We start from the raw sequence: 18,209 nt of genomic DNA, 5'->3' as shown, positions 1-18,209 counted from the left end.
CACAGAATTTTAGAATTGAAAGGAAGCTTTGTGCTCATCTAGTATAATCTTTGCATTCATCTAGGTATCGCCCCCTCAGTGCTGGGAACAAATTTTGTCCTAGAGAAGTGCTTAATGACTAGTTACTGAAATTAAATGGAGTTAATCAAAAACATAAAGCAGGTAATCAAAGAAACTGCATGTGAGAGACACATTCTAGTATTTTCTTCCTTGATAATGAGTTTTAAGTAAAACATAATCTTCAGTCTTCTTTTGAGGTTTATTTGACCACCTTCTGATTACGTACTATCATGAAGATGGTAAATAATTAATTGGAAAGTGTTTAATCGATGTTAGTAAACATTTGTCCCTCCTATAAATCAGTCAATTATGTTTGATTATGCAGATTTCTAACTGCTTCCTGCAAGTACCACGAGATTTCCAGCAAACTGAGATATGGAACCCACATATCAGAAAATCAATACAGAAGTATCTTTAACTGATACCTTGTCTTTAGAAATGCATCCTTGGTACACAAGGTGTTGTGCACTGGGGAATTCTGGAAGGAGTGTTCCAGTTTTTGAGCTAAGCGAATATTTACGAGTGAAGCCACCCTATAATTTAGAAAAATGAAAAGAAACAAATCATTATCAACCATTTGTCTCCAAAATACAATTCTGATAAAACAGAAACCCATAAAATTTCATTCTTCTTCATCTTGCAAACCATGAGGAATTAAGAGATTTGGATAAATTGTTTAGATGGTGTAACTGAATAAACTAGACATGTCAGCAAAATTATTGTTTCCAAGCCATAAATAGTTTCATAGTCAGCATACGTTTCCTACTACGTTGAATTTTAGTTTTGAACATTTGTCCATTTTCACAACTTTTAGAGATTTAATTTTAGTTCACATTTGTTAATGGCATAGGTTTGAAAGATCTACTTTTAAAACCACTGAAATTATTTTAACCATGAGAGGATCAGGAATTGCCAAATCCAACCTCCTCATTTATGGATTAAGTAAACGAGATGATAAGAAGTTAATTAATTTATTCAGTCTCAGAGATAATTAGTGGTAGAATTGTGATTAGAATTAAAGCCTTCTGATTCCAAAACTAGTATTCTGGACTTTCCCACCTCGACCTCCTCCCACCCTAAGTTCAGATATTTGTTGTTCTTTTGAATCCCTTGGGAAAAGCACACCTCTAATAGTTTTCAGAAAATTAGAAAAAGTGACAAATAACATATAATATATAATGCTGCAGTGCAAATGCACTTATAAGAAACCCACACAGAAAGAGAGAGCGCATATTGATGACAGAACCAGAACCTCAGCAAATCAGTCTTTCAGGTCATAACTGATTGTTCCTGCATCACAAAACAAAATTTTAACAAACTGGATTGACGTCAAAAGTCTGGGCAAAGAACGAAATTGTGAATATGGTAAAGGAAGTAAAGTGTTCCTGGCAGGGACCAAATTTCATTCTTTCCCATAGTTTTCTCATATGTGTTTCTAGACTTTTTGTGTTTCTTTGTCTCTGTCATATTGAAGATGTTAACTAGACAAAAGCTTTATTAGTGACATAGATAGGTTGGGTTGCTACTCTGTCTTATCATTGCCAACTTTTGTAGACTCTGGTAGACTTGTCATGATAGATTGGGAAGAAGGGAGGACTTCTGGGAAAATCTGGAGGACTTTTGAGTCCTTAAACACCAAATACTTTAGAAACACTGATTTCTTATTTATCGATTTGACATAAGCTTTCAAAAACTTTTTACATTAAAAGTACAGTAGAAATCCATTTGGTTTTAATTTTTAGTCTTGTTAACCTTTATTCTCAAGTGTGGATAGAGAAGGATTATTCTGATTAAATGTTTTTTAAGAAATTAATAAAGAACTACTACATAAATGATTAACTATCATAAACTGATATAATAGCACAGTTGATCCCAGTCTACTCTATTTAATCAGTCTAAATAATTCAAGATATGCTCCAAAGACTTTCAATGCTTTGGGTTTGTCATTTATGAGCAACAATTATCATTGCACTGTCAAAGAATGATACTGTCAATAAGAAGGAAAAATAACAGAATGCAAGAAAATAAAGAATTTAATCTTAAAGGAAGGAAACAGTTTGGCAAATATGAAACTAATATTTGATAGTAAACATAAAAGAATGCACCTAAATTCTAATTTTAGGAAAATTGATACTTTTTATTATACTTTTTCTCTTGGGTGGAAAATCATGTTTATTCATCCCAAGATGTAATTTGTTGAGATGGGAAAAGAGAGATAGAGAAATATAAACCAAAAATTGACAATACATAGTGTGGTATTAAATTAAGTTAGGAATATGAAAATAGCCTCATTTCCATTAAACAAATATTAGTAATGAAAAATCTTTCCATGAAGGAAAAGAAAAACAAGCCCAGAAGATTTAACAGGTAAGTTTTATCAAGCATTCAGGAAATAGATAGTTTCAAACTTAAAAGAATTTTTTCAGACAATGGAAAAGAAGGACTACTTCTCAATTCATGTGAAAACTTTTATGCCAAAACTGGACAAGGACAGAAAAAGAAAGAAAAATTATACACCAATCTTGCTTATTATAATACTTGAAACAGTACCAAATGAAATATTAGAAAACTAAGTCCAGCAGTGTATAAGAATGATCACAGCCAAATTGCATTTAAATTCACCACATTAACAGAAAAAAAGGAGAATACTATATATTATATAATCATCTTAATTGATGTAGAAAAAGCATTTGTTTAAAATCCAACTACTATTCACTTCTCTCGTTCCCTAAGCTGGAAACAGAGGAAAACTCCATTAATCATTCAATAAAAAATATCTTTCAAAAACTGACAGCAAATAATCATACTCAATGGTAAAATACTATAAACAGTCTCTTACAAATCACAAATAAGACAAAGTTTCCTACTCTTGCCTTTTTTTTTCTGACATTGTACTAGAGTTAATAGCCAGAGCAGTAAGAAAAGAAAAAGTAATAAAAGACTAAATATTGAAAAGGAGGAAACAAAACCAGCATTATTTGCAACTGATGTGGCTGATTACATTGAAAAACTAAAAGAAATTGCACAAAATTTGCTACAATTAACAAAAGATTTTTAGTAAAGTTGCTGGATACAAGATCAATGTAAAAGTCAACTTAATATCTAAAATCAAGGAACAAACATTAGGAACATGAAATTAAAAAGATACTGCATAAAATAATAATAAATATTTGAAAATGCCTAAGAATAAGTCTAACAAAAGAACTGCAAAACATTTAAAAATAAAATGGTTAAATTTTATCAAAAGGTATTAAAGAAATTATGAATAGGAAGTTTCAATATTGTGAAAATGTCAGCTCAACACAAATTGATCTATTTCTTCAATGCAATTCTAATCAAATCCCATCAGAGTTTTCTTTGTGAAATTTAACAAGCTAATTCTAAAATGTGAGTGGAGGTGCAAAAGACCAAGAATAGACACAATGCTCCTGATAAAGAAGAATGTGGCAAGAAGATCTGTACTACCAGATATGAAGATGTATTTTAAAGGTTTAATAAATAAAATTGTGATATTGGCATAGGGTTAGGCTAAAAGAACACTGGAATGAAATAGATAGCCCAGAAATGGCCCTTGTGTACATGATAAAATTGGGATTGCAGATTACCAGAGATAAAAATGGCTTCCTATCTCATATCACACTCAAAAATCAATTATAGGGGAGGATTCTGGGAAGATGGTGGAATAGTAATTACCAGGAAGCTGTCTCTCCATTAAAACAACAATTGCACTGGCAGAACCTGTCTGTTGTAACTATTTTGGAACTCTGGAGTCTATTGAAGACTTCCAGGGGAAAGCTTGCATGGTAAACTGCAGTTAATTTTGGTCAATTTCAGCTCTTAGCTCACTAACAGCTACTAGCCCTCCCCCAGCCCATAGCAGGCACTGCACAAGTTGAACTAGCAGTTTGCTCACAGCTTGTAGGAGTCAGGGTGGGTGATAATGGACCTTGTACTCCAAATATTGGGGAATCTATGTTCTGATAACTGCTTGATGATTATGATCATGGAGGTACAGACACAGAGACAGGGAGCCACTTTTGCATCCCACCTCCAACTATTGCAAGCCCCTCCATCTCTGGTTGAAGTGACTTCTAGGGGATTTAAAGGACTGGCACCTTTTCTTTCTCTTCATTTTTATTTTTTTCCCTCTTTTGAGAACTAGATATTAATAGAACATATAAAAGCCACCACATGTATGGGAGAAATTGGAATGTCACCAAGCATACCCAGGGAAAGGCACAGGCTCAGAAAAGACCTGAGAAGACCTTAAGTTTATACTTGAGGCTGATCTTGGCATGAAGACAGCCTACAACAATCAAAAGCAAAACAAAACAAAACAAAAGGCAGACCCTGGGGAAGGGGGAGTATCTGATTTCCAGAGTTACCACATTATCAGATTCAAATGTTTTCAAGAAAAAAGTCACAATGCATACAAATAGGAAAGTACAGCCCATTCAAAGAAAAAAATAAACCAATAGAAATTATCACTGACGAAGACAAGATGGTAGACCTACTAGACAAAAACTTTAAAACAACTGCCTTAAAGATGTTCAAAGAACTAAAAGAATACATGGACAAAGTCAAGAAAATGATGTATGAACAAAATGTAAATATCAATAAAAGAGAGAGAAAACCTAAAAAGAAACCAAAAAGAAATTCCAGAGCTGAAAAGTACAATAATTTAAATGAAAAATTTATTAGAGGGATTCAAAGGCAGATTTGAGTAGATAGAAGAAAGAATCAGAGAACTTTAAGAAAGAACAATTGAAACTATCAAGTCTGAGGAATAGAAAGAAAAAAAAAAGAAAGAAAAGTAAACAGAATCTAAGGAACCTGTGAGACATTATTAAGCAGACCAACATACACATTGTGGGAGCCCCAGAAGGAGAAAGACAAGAGCGGGGCAGAGAGATTATTTAAAGAAATAATGGCTGAAAACTTCCCAAGTTTGATGAAAGACATGAATATAAACATCCAAGAAGCTCAACAAACTCCAAGTTGGATGAACTCAAAGAGACACACATTGAGGCACGTTATAATAAAACTTTCAAAAGACAAAGACAAATAGAGAATCTCAAAAACAGCAAAAGAGAAGCAACTTGTCACATACAAGGGATCCTCAATAAGGTTATCAGCATATTTCTCAGTAGGAACTTTGGAGACCAGGCTAATATATTCCAAGTGCTAAGAGAAAAAACTGTCAACCAAAAATCCTATATCTAGCAAAACTGTCTTTTGAAAGTGAGGGAGAAATTAGGACATTCACAGATAAATAAAAGCTGGGCAAGTTTGTTACAACTCGACCTGTCCTGCAAGAAATGTTAAAGGGAGTCCTGTAGATTAAAATGAAAGGACACAAAACACTAACTCAAAGTCACATGAAGAAATAAAGATCTCAGTAAAGGAAAACACATGGACAATTATAAAAGCTAGTATTATTGCAATGACAGTTGTAACTCCACTTCTGTTTCGATTTAAAAGACAAATATATATTTTTTAAATTATTAGTCTAAAAGCTAGTATTATTGTAATTTTGGTTTGTAACTCCACATTTTGTTTTCTACATAATTTAAAAGACTAATGCATTATAAAAAAACAAATTACTCTATATTTTTGTACCACAATTTATAAAGATGTACTTTTGTGACATCAATAACTGAGAGGGGTGAGGAGAAAGCTGTAAAGGAGCATAGTTTTACATATTATTGAAGTTAAACTGAAATAAATTCAAATTAGAGTGTTATAACTTTAGGATGTTTAATGGAATCCTCATGGTAACCAAAAAGAAAATATTTACAAAATATACACCAAAGCAAATGAAAAGGGAATTAAAATGTTTCACTATAAAAAATCAACTAAACACAAAAGAAGATGGTAATGCAGGAAATGAGGGGAAAAAATTCTATAAGGCATATAGAAAACAAATAACAAAATGACAGTAGGAAGTCACTCCTTACCAGTAGTTACTTTAAATGTAAATGCATTAAATTATCTGATCAAAAAGTAGACATTGGCAGAATGGATTAAAAAACATGATTCAATTATATGTTATCTATAAAAGACTCACTTTAGATCCAAAGACACAAATAGGTTGAAAGTGAACAAATGGAAAAAGACATTCCATGCAAACAGTAACCAAAAGAAAACAGAGGGGCTACACTAATATCAAATAAAATAGACTTTAAATCACAAAATATTATAGGATGAAGGTCATTATACATAAATAAAAGGTTCAATAAAGCAAGAATATATAACAATTATAAACATTTACACACCTAATAACAGAACATCAAAATATATAAAGCAAAAATGGATAGAATTAAAGGGAGAAATATTTCTCCAATAACAGTTGGAGATGTCAATATCTCACTCTCAATAATGGATAGAACAAACAGACAGAAGATAAGTAAGGAAATAGAAGACTTGAACAGCACAATAAACCAACTAGATCTAACAGACATATACAGAACACTCTACTCAACAAGAACAGAATACACATTCCTCATAAGTGCGTATAGAACATTTTCCAAGACAGACCATATATGTTAGGCCACAAATTAAGTGTCAATAGATTTAAAAAGATAGATATAATACAAAGTATCTTCTTTGACCACAATGGGATGAAGTTAGAAATCAGTAGCAGAAGGAAAACTGGAAAAATTCAAAAATTTGTGAAAATTAAACCACATACTCTCAAACAACCAATAGATTATAAGAGCTCCCATAAGAGAAATTAGAAAATACTTAGAGATGAATAAAAATGGAAACACAACACACCAAAACTTACAGAACGCAGCAAAAGTAGTGCTAAGGGGGAAATTTATAGCTATCAATGCTTGCATTAAAAAAGGAGAAAGATCTCAAATCAATAACCTAACTTCACAACTTAAGGAACTAGAAAAATAAGAACAAACTAAACCCAAAGTGAACAGAAGGAAGGAAATAATAAAGATTAGAGCAGAGATAAATGAAATAGAGAATATAAAAACAATAAGGAAAATCAACAAAACAAAGGTTGGTTCTTCAAAAAGATCAACAAAATTGACAAGCCCATTGCTAGATTGACTTAAAAAAGAAGAGAGAAGACTCAAATTACTAAAATCAGAAATAAAAGACTACTGAGTCTACTAAAATAAAAAATATTTTAGGAGAGTACTATGAACAATTATACACCTACAAATTGGATAACTTAGATGAAATGGATAAATTCCTAGAAACATAAATCCCACCCAGACTGAATTACAAAGAAATAAATTATCTGAATCATTCTATAACTAGAAAGGAAATTGAATCAGTAATCAAAAGTCTCCTGGCAAAGAGAAGCCCTGGTTCTGGATGGCTTCACTGGTGAATTGTACCAAACATATAAAGAATAACTAACACCAATCCTTCTCAAAGTTTTCCAAAAAATCAGAGGAGGGAACATTTTCTAACTCATTCTGTGAGGCCAGCATTGCCATGATACCAAAGTCAGAGAAAGACACTACAAGAAAAGAAAACTACAGACCAAATACCTTATGAACATTGATGCAAAAATTTTCAACAAAATACTAGCAAAATGAATTCGCAGCATATTAAAAGAATTACACAAAATGTCCAAGTGAGATTTATTCCTGGAATGCAAGGATGGTTCTACACATGAAAATCAATCAATGTAATACATCACATTAACAGAATGAAGGGGAAAAAAACGCATTTGACAAAGTTCAACATCCTTTCTTAATAAAAACACTCAGCAAACTAGGAATAATAGGAAACTACCTCAACATAATAAAAGTCATATGAAAAACCCACAGCAAACATCATGCTCAATGGTGAAAGACTGACAGCATTTCCTTTAAGATCAGGAACAAGGCAAGGATGTGGGCTTTCATCACTTCTATTCAACATAGTACTAGAAGTCCTAGCCAGAACAATTAGGTAAGAAAAAGAAAGAAAAAGCATCCAAATTGGAAAGGAAGAAGTAAAATTATCTCAGTTCACAGATGATATGATCTTATATGTAGGAAGCCCTAAAGATTCCACACACAAAAAAAAACTTGTTAGAACTAATAAATGAATTCAGCAAAGTAGCAGGATACAAAGTCAATATGCAAAAATCAGTTGCATTTTTAAAATATAACAATGAACAATCTGAAAAGTAAACCAAGAAAACAATTCCACTTACAATAGCATCGCAATGAATAAAATATATAGGAATTAACTTAACCAAGGAGGTGAATGACTTGTATAACAAAAACTACAAAACATTGCTCAAAGAAATTAAAGAAAACATAAATGGAAAGAAATCCTGTATTCATGAATTGGAAAACTTAATATTGTTAAGATGTCAATACTACTCAAAGCAATCTACAGATTCAATGCAAAATCTCAATTATGTTTATTGCAGAAATAGAAAAGTCCATCCTAAAATTCATATGAAATCTCAGGGGACCCCCAAGAGTCAAAACAATCTTGAAAAAGAAGAACAAAGTTGGAAGAGTCACACTTCTTGATTTAAAAACTTACTACAAATCTACAGTAATCAAAATGGTATGTTGCTGACATAAAGACAGACATATAGATCAATGGAATAGAATAGAAAGCCCAGAAATAAACCCTTGCATAAATGATCAAATGATTTTTGATTAGGGTTCCAAGATCATTCAATGGGGAAAGAGCAGTCTTTTCCACAAAGGGTGCTGGGAAAACTGTATATCCACATGCAAAAGAATGAATATGGGCCATTACCTAATAGCACATACAAAAATTAACTCAAAATGGATCAAAGGTTAAATATAAGACCTAAAATTATAAAACTCTTAGACGAAAACATAGGATAAAATCTTCACAATATTGGATTTGGCAATGATTTATTGGATGTGATACCAAAGGCACAGGCAACAAAAGCAAAAATTGACAATTTGGATTTCATAAAAATTAAAAACTTCTATGCATCAAAGGACACTATCAACAGAGTAAAAAGATAATTATGGAATTGGAGAAAATATTTGCAAATCATATCTCTGATAGGGGATTAATACCCAGAACATGTAGAGAACACCTAAAACTCAACAACAATAAACAAAGACAAAGGACTTGAATAGACATTTCTTCAAAGATGATATACCAATAGTCAACAAGCACATGAAAAGATGTTCAACATTACTAATCATCAGGAAAATGCAAATCAAAACCACAATGAGATACCACTTCACACCCATTAGGATGACTAGTATTAAAAAAAAAACAACAGAGAATAGCAAGTGTTGGTGAGGATGTGGAAAAATTGGAACCCTAGTGCACTGTTGGTGGGAATGTAAAATGGTACAGCCATTGTGTAAGACAGTATGGCACTTCCTAAAAAAATTAAAAATAGAACATATGATGCAGTAATTCCTCTTCTGGGTATATACCCAAAGAAGCGAAAGCAGGGTCTCAAAGAGATGTTTGTACACTCATGTTCATTGCAGCATTATTCACAATAGCCAAAGCGTGGAAGCAACCCAAGTGTCCACTGACAGATGATGGATAAGCAAAATGTAGTATATATATAATTAAATGTAATATAATGGAATTGTACATAATAATGGAATATAATGGAATATTATTCAGCCTTAAAAAGGAAGCAAATTCTGGCATGTGCTACAATATGGATGAACCTTGAGGACATTATGCTAAGTGAAATAAGCCAGTCACAAAAAGACAAATACCATATGATTCCACTTACATGAGGTACCTAGAGTAGTCACAATCCTAGAGACAGAAAGAAGAATGGTAGTTTCCATGGGCTATGGGAAGGGGAGATGGGGAGTTATTATTTAATGAGTATAGAGTTTCAGTTTTGCAAGATAAAAAGAGTTTTGGAGATGGATGGTGGTGAAGGATGCACAACAATATGAATGTACGTAATACCACTGAACTGTAAACTTAAAAATTATTAAGATAGTAAATTTTGTTATATATATTTTACCACAATAAAAAAATGAAAAAAATCAATTACAGATGCAGTAAGGACTTAAGTGTTGAGTAATTTTATACTTTTAGAATACATAGTAAAGTACTTTTATGATCTGACATACACATAGATTTTAAAAAACAAAATACAAAAAAACACTAACCATAAAATTAAAAATTATCTTCATCAAAAGACACTATAGAATGTTGAGCCATGCCACCAATAGGGAGAAGTTATTTACAACACATAACCTACAGGATATTAGTATCCAGAATATGTAAAGAACTCCTAATAACCAAATTTTTAAAAGAGTAAAATTACATGATCTAAACAAATATTTCACAGGAGAAAACTGGCCAATAAAAATCCAAAAAGATATTCAAGGTCATATTTTTGATATAGATGTCAAAAGCAATTTTCAAATAAATGCAATAGATAACATTTTATACCCATTGGGTTGGCAAAAACTAAAATATCATTCAATGCCAAGTGTTCATGAGAATGTGGAGCGAGGGGAACGCTCACACACAGCTGGAGAGAGATAACGATACAACCATTTTGGAAAATAACTTGACCTTAACTAGTAAAGTTAAACATGAGAACATCCTAGGACCCAGATTTCCACTCTTGCACTTGGGCACCTGGAGAATGTTCACAGCAATACTGTTTTTCAAGCAAAAAAAAAAAAAAATTCCACCAACAATGGAATGAATAAATGCACTGTGATATTTTCATACAATGGAATACTATAGAACAATACATATAAAGGTAATAGAACTACATATATTAACATTGATGAATCACAAAACCTAATGTTGAATGAAACTAGAAAGTCACAAAAAAATGAATCTATTTCTATGTAGGGCAAATAAACAATGCATTGGTGATAATAAACTGGGCGATAATAAACAATACATAAAATTTACTCTCAATCATTTTTAAGTATACAGTTCAGTGGTATTAAGTACATTCATATTGTACAACCATCACACATTGCTTAGGTATACGCCCATAAGTGATAAACTTTAAGGAAAAACAAAGGAGTGATTAACACCAAATTCTGGATAGCAGTAACTTTGGGTAGGTAGTGAGGGGGAAGTGATTGGGGTGGGGCACACAGAGGATGTCTCTCTTTTAAGCTATGAGGTAGGTCTTGAGTTTTATCTTATGGTTATTTTGAAAACTCTGTGTGTGTGTTACGAATAATACGTTTCCCAATAAAAAATGTTAAGAGTGCTAGGGAAACACATATTAAGGAACAAAGTATATGTCTTTTATTTTAATACTTATTTAAAACTCTCATGTTGATAAATAATAGTTCTGTGTAATAGAACCTAGCGACATGTGTGGAGCATCAACAGGAGAAAAGAGTGCCCAAGGAAATATTTTTAAAATTAAATTTGTTTGGATATGTTAACAATTGGGTACTAAGATGGCATAAATCAATTAATAATATGCTATGCAGAACATGTAACACAAAAAGAAAGGAAGAACTGATAAGCCGGGAAAAAAGTAAAATATGACCATTTTAATTCCACTAATATGTTCACTATTTTAACTGGAGAGGTGCCAGATCATAGGCCAACGACAGAAGTCTGGTTTGTTTGGTTTTTTTTTTTCTCAACTGATGACTTCAGTATTCTTGGGTGAACTATTAAGAATCTTATTTCCAAAAGAAAACAAGAAGGAACCCACAGAAAAGAAACAATATAAAAGGCAAGAGGGTCTGATTTATGAGGAAAGATTAAAGGATTTAAGCTGCACAGTTTGGCTAAGTGATGACTAAAAGAGAGCATGATAACAGTCTACAAATATTTGAAAAGCATATACCAAGGAGGGAGGATTTGTTATTTATCTTGGTACAAGATTGTTAAACTTGCCATGAATGGTTGACGTTAAGGAGGAGGAAACTCAGGCTATCAGGGCAACTCTCTGGTTGAAATGTATGAAATCAAGGGACTCGCTCCCTAAGAAATAATGGCAACTTCATTACCAGAGCCAGTTAAAACAAAAGGAGGCCGGCACTAGATTCACGGGAAAAGGAAAGCTTTCTTTGATCAGGACAAAGTGTTGAAACTAGGTTTTGTTTGTTTGTTTTATTCCTGGCAATTAAAGATTCTGAGACATTCTCTAAGACATGTCTGAAATTCGAACCACTACATTTATGAACAAAAAATTTAAACAATCAAAATTCATACCACTGACTGATAATCACTCTTACCATCCTCTTTCTATTTGTTTTGCTTTTGTTGCTGTTGATTTTGTTTGCTTTATATTATAAACCATTTTAAATTAAAAAAAGGTATCGATAAAAAGTAATAAATACTCATGTACTTACCATCCTGATTAAGACATCAGACATTTGAAATATTAAACCAGCCTCTGTAGCCCTCCCTAATCTCATTCCCTATCTTCCCCACAGGAAATAATTAATGTTCTGTATTTGGTTTATATCATCTCTATTCAAGCCTCTAAAAATTTACTTCATATGCAAATATTCTTAAGCAATATGTAATATTGTTTTAAAATTCGTGCCACACAGTATGTATTCTTCTATATTCAATGAGCTTTTTCCACTCAACTTTAGGTTTTTGAGATGAATCTAATGTGATTCTTACAGCTATAGTTCACTCATTTCCAAAGCAGTATAGTATTCCCTTGTGTAAATATATAAAAATATATTCTCTCACTATTTCACAGTGGACATTTATTTTCCCATATTCTGAGATTATAAACAAAGCTGCAGTGAACATCCTCACACATGCCTCCTTGTGTGCAGTGTGAAGGTTTCTCTAGAAATGCTGTCATAAGGCATGTGCACCTTCACCTTTACTAGTTACTGTCCCTCCGACTGATTATGTGAGTTCCTTTGCTCCACATTCCTAATAACACTATATTTTCAGACTTGTTAATTGCTTCTATTCCAATAATAGTGAATAATTACTATGGTTTTAATTTGCATTTCGCCAATTAAAATTAAAATTTCGCTGATTAGATTTAGAACTTTTTATACGTTTATTGGCAGAAATAGTATTCGAAATATTTATTGACCATATGTTATGGAGGCTGGTCAATCAGAACGGGTGCCATGAATACCAATACTATTTATTAGTCATTCTTTTTCATCTTGTACGAGTTGCCTGTGCATATACTATGCTATATTTCTATTGGGTTGTCTTTTTTATTATTGAGTTGAATATTTTACATATTCTACAACAGTACTGTCCAGTAGAACTTTGTGCGATGATGAAAATGTTCTATCTGCACTGTCCAACACCACGTATGGCTATTACTCACTCGAAATATAGCTAACGTGACAGAAACTAAACATTTTATTTTATGTAATGAATAGCCACATGTGGCTGGTGGCTACCATACTGCACAGCATAGTTTTAGATATTAATCCTCTGTCACTTATATATGATATATAAATATCCAGTTTTATTTTACATATTTTATATATTTAAAGCCATCTATACATACATTTACTTTTGTGTCCTGTTTTTCTTCCTATTTAACATTTCTCCATGTCATTAAAAGAGTCTTTTAATAAATGACATAATATTCAGTTCATAAAAGTCCTATAAACTATATAACCATTTCTTTATTAGCCATTTAGGTTGCATACAGTTTTTCACTCTAGTCAATAATTTTGTGCATAATATTTTGTCTGCATATTCTATCATTCTTTATGTGTGATTCATACAAAAGTGAAATTAGTAGGAGAAAGAGTACAAACCCTTTCAAGACTTGATAGAGATCTTGCAACTATGTTCCAGAAAGTTTGTTCTGTCTTCACTAGCAGGATATGAAAGAGCTTATCTCACCATACCTTCACCAGCTTGACCATAATTTCTTAATATTTGATAATTTTATAATCTAAAATGTTATTTTAATTTTTATTTATTTGGTAGCCCATTTTTCATGCATTTATTGGCCTTTTCTTTGTTACGTGTATTGTCTACTCATATTTTTGACTATTTATGGTGGTCTTCATATTTTTCTTATAAATTGATAGGATTTCTCCATCTAGTAGAGATATTATCTCATAGTTGTATTTGCTGAAAACATTTTCCCCAGTGTTTCCTTCGACTTCAAATTTTGTATACAATGCTTTTGATACAAAAAATGTTTTCAATTTCTATTTTTACTTTTTCCTTTGAAATTCCTTAAATTGTTTTCATGCTTAGAAAATCATTCCCCATCCAGAAATGAGGTAGATACATATGTTTCCTTCTAATTATTCTTTTTATATTTAATAATTTATATGAAATTCATAAAGGTATGAAGTATAGAATTTTTTTTCCAAAATAGTTCATTTTTCTAACAGTATGCCCTGAAGAATTTTATTTATTTGCTACCCCATCTTCCTCCTGAAAGGACTTAAGAAAATTCATTGAAAAATATTCTCTTCCTTCATTGGTTGTAATGTCTCATTGATCATACACTAAATTCTTATATATATTGGGGTCTTTTACCAGGTATCTAGTCTCTGCTGTAGACTTGTTGTACCTACAGTTGAGTCAGTATGATAGTGTCAGAATATTTTGATATCTGCCAGACAAGTCCCCTTTGACTCTTCTTGCTTACATTTCTCTTAATTACTACCTCCTGATTATTCTTAAAGATCAAGTGTATAGCCATTTTAATTATTTCCAAAAATTAATTACCCACTCAAATTTTTATTAGAATATTAAAAGTCTAAATTAGGAAGAATTGGCACATTTATAATATCTAGCATTCCTAGCTAGGCATGTGATATGTCTTTTCATTTAAAATTTTCTTTTATACCTGTATTTTGTTTTCAAACAGGTAGTATGCATCTCTTATTATAATTGCTCTTAAATATTCTGGATTCCTGCTGATTCCTGCAATTTAAATTTTATAATGTCCTACCTAGCTTGTATTCCACAGAGACTGTTCCCACCTCTCTCAACAGGGGATCTGTGAGAAAATTTAAGTCCTACAGAAAAGGATTTGAGGGACCATTTTCTCAGTTTTCCCAAGGATGGCACTTAGCTAGCACCCTTCTAGATGCTAAAAAAGAGTTCATTCCTTACCTACAATGGGTGTCTTAGGGCATCAGGGCTACACTTTCTCTGGGAATCCTGATTGAGAACTGCTGGCACTTTCTTTAAACTCTTCAAACTCCTGTTCCCCACTCCACCCCCCAACAATGATTTTCAGTCACAGTAGATGACCTAACTGACTACTGACTAATACCTTGGAGAGAAATCCGAAACCACCGAACTACCTCAATTTCCTGCCATGAAATGTACAAATCTACTTGCATCTGGATTTACACTTTCATCTTTCCAGTTTTAATGAAAGAAGTGGTCCTTCTCTCTAGGGCCACCTCCCCACTCTGAAGCTCTTCCGTGCCCACCTCTTCAGTGATCTTGTGCTCTCAACTTTCCCCTCTCCTTCACATCTTCAGTCTCTCCTCTTTACCGGATCTGTTTTACCAGCATTAGAAGGATGGTCTAATCATACTTCAGAACTAAATTTCAAGTCCTCCTCCAACTGTCACCCTCATCTTGACTAAATTTTCCCCAGTCAATGCCCCTTTTCATTCATTTCACAAACGAATCAAACCTCAGCTCTCCACTGAAAATGCTTTCCTTGAGTCATTCGTTATCTCCACTTAACTAATTTCATAGATCTTTTCCAGTCCTTACATTGATCACCTTGAGAGCCATTTGATAGTAGTAACCATTGCCTTCTGTTGGAAGCATTCTTTTCTCTTGGCTTCTGTGCCACTATATTCTCCTCTTTCTCTTCTTCTCTGGATTCTCCTCAGTTACCTTGCTGACCTTTTCCTTCTTCCCCACTTTTTACAACTCTTTTCTTATACCTCTTCTCTTCTCATTCATTTTTTTCTCTAGACATTTTTATCCATTACTGGCGTCAATCATCAAACTAAATTTCTAAACTAAGTGCTCTTGTCCAGTGACATATATCCAACTGCCCACTTCAAGTCTACACTGGACGTTTCACAAGCACATCAAATATGACAAGTCCCAAACTGAACCCATTATCTTTCTACTCTTTCCACCTGTTTCTCCAATGTTTCCTAGCTCAAGTAAGTCACTTCTCTCCATCCCTAGGGCTATTATCCTAGTCCAGATGTTCTCTTATCCAGACTATCCATATGTCTATAACATGATGCTCCTCTTGCTTGCCTTCGCATGTGCCAGTGGTTGACATCTTGGCAATGTCAGAGACATTTTTGGTTGTCACAAGGGTGGGGGAGTGCTACTGGAATCTAGTGAGTAGAAGCCAGAGACACTGTGATGTTGCTAAACTTCCTTTAATGCTCAGGACATCCCCCACAACATAGAATTATCTGGCCCAAAATGTCAATAATACCGAGTTTGAGAAACTCGAACCTATGCTGTTCCATCTGTCTGGACCACTCTTCCTCTCTCTTCCCCTACTCCTCCTCCAAACTCCCACTTATTCTCAGTTCTTTCCTTAAATGTTATTCCTGTGGGAACTGTCCTTAACCACTTAAACTAGGTTAGTCCCCATGATACCCTTTATAATTACTTATAATTACTTGTTTAAGATATATTTTTCTGCTAAAAGGTCAAATGTAAAACTGTAAAAATCAAACTGTAAAAGATCAAATCTATCCATTTATTATTTTGTCCCCCAGTACCTGCAACTCCACATATCTATTGATTAATATCTTTGGGGTGGTGGTGGTGGTGAGGAAGATTGGCCCTGAGCTAACATCTATAGCCAATCTTCCTCATTTTGCTTGAGGAAGATTGTCCCTGGGCTAACCTCTGTGACAATCTTCCTCTATTTTTTGTATGTAGGACACTGCCACAGCATGGCTTGATGAGTGGTGTGTAGGTCCACGCCCAGGATCCAAACCCACAAACCCTGGGCTGCCCAAGTGAAGCACATGAACTTAACCACTATGCCACCAGGTTGGCCCCTTGATTAATATCTTGACCATGGGTTTTAAAAAATAGAACTTTACTCAGAATTTTTAAAAAAGCAAATATATCTCTCAGCCTTAGTTTCCTTAGTGTAGTGTACACTTCTAAGGAGGAAACAGTAGACTTGAAAAATGTCTTTCTTTTATTCTATAAAGCAAGGCTTGCCATACACATGCTGTATCAGTGGATGGATCCCTAGTACCAGCAGCCTCATCAAAGTGGTCGAAAGAATACCTGAGAGAAATTACTTAAATTCCCTATTGACATAAACTTCAGTCAACTGAAGTGTATTCCTAAGTCAATATTTTTGCACTTTCACAATTGTTTATCTAATAAAGAGCTATTATTTCATTGATAAAAAGAGCAATCTGGTGGATTTTATTATGTAATTAGCCATTAACTGTATTAAAAGCACACGTGGGAAGAAATTGGTCATTTCAGAGGGTCGGGGGCTTTATACTATTTCTTAAGATAATGTGCTTGCATCATTTCACCAAACTAATGGAGTTATAATTTACCTCAGGTCCAGATTTACCACACTGCACATTGTTATGTGCCCTTAGCTCTGTGGCACCTCTTTTTAATGATTAGTTAACTTGAGGATAATGAAGGCCTTATCATCTGCCTAATTAGCCATGCAGTCCCTAATGGTAGTCTAACTCATTTAGATAAAGTCAGTTTGCTGATCTGTTCTTTGGTTGGAGGTGGGGAGGAGGAGGGGAGTCTCTGGAGAAAGTGTGTGAGAGTGTGTGTGTGTGTGTGTGATGTACCCTTTCTCCTTAGCTCCCATCTCCAACATCCCACTCCCCTGTTGCAGATCAGGAAACTGACTACTATACACACACACACACACACACAGTAGTTAAAACAAACCATAAGCTTCTTGATAACTATCAAAGGTTTTGTCTAAGGGTATCTTCCAAATACCAATTCTTTCCATAGCCTCAGCTTTAGGCTTTTTGTTTATACTTAAATGGAAATTTCTTGGATCAATAATGGTCTTTTTTTGCAATCTCTTAAATATCTGATATTAGGTAAGGATAATTGAAAAATTACCCCTCCTGGGTTAATTGGAAGTTGTTCAGTAGGTCCGTGTAAAGAATCATTAGTTGCCCCAAACCTAACTTAGCTCTGTTTGAAGTCCTCAATCATAGGAAGGACTCCTAATAAATAACATATATTTCTATATTTGCCAGTGAGGATGATTAACACAATGTTCAGCTTTTAATACATATTATAGAAGACATAAAATAGAAATGAAA

The 18,209-nt window shown here is 33.3% G+C and overlaps 1 protein-coding gene across 2 annotated transcripts in view; it reads right to left on the bottom strand.

The window, feature by feature from the left end:
- RFX6 (regulatory factor X6) overlaps positions 1-18,209 on the bottom strand; it is a 58,456-nt gene that overhangs the window by 21,129 nt on the left and 19,118 nt on the right. For both annotated transcript variants that reach the window (XM_004422254.2, XM_087444030.1), the window contains one exon: positions 486-593. In XM_004422254.2, coding sequence (XP_004422311.1) covers positions 486-593 — 108 coding nt within the window. The remainder of the gene's footprint in view (positions 1-485; positions 594-18,209) is intronic.

Source organism: Ceratotherium simum, chromosome 19 (assembly GCF_057802395.1).
Source record: "Ceratotherium simum simum isolate JZ-2026a chromosome 19, ASM5780239v1, whole genome shotgun sequence".
NCBI classification, from domain to species: Eukaryota; Metazoa; Chordata; class Mammalia; order Perissodactyla; family Rhinocerotidae; genus Ceratotherium; species Ceratotherium simum.
This window is presented reverse-complemented; position numbering and strand designations above follow the sequence as displayed.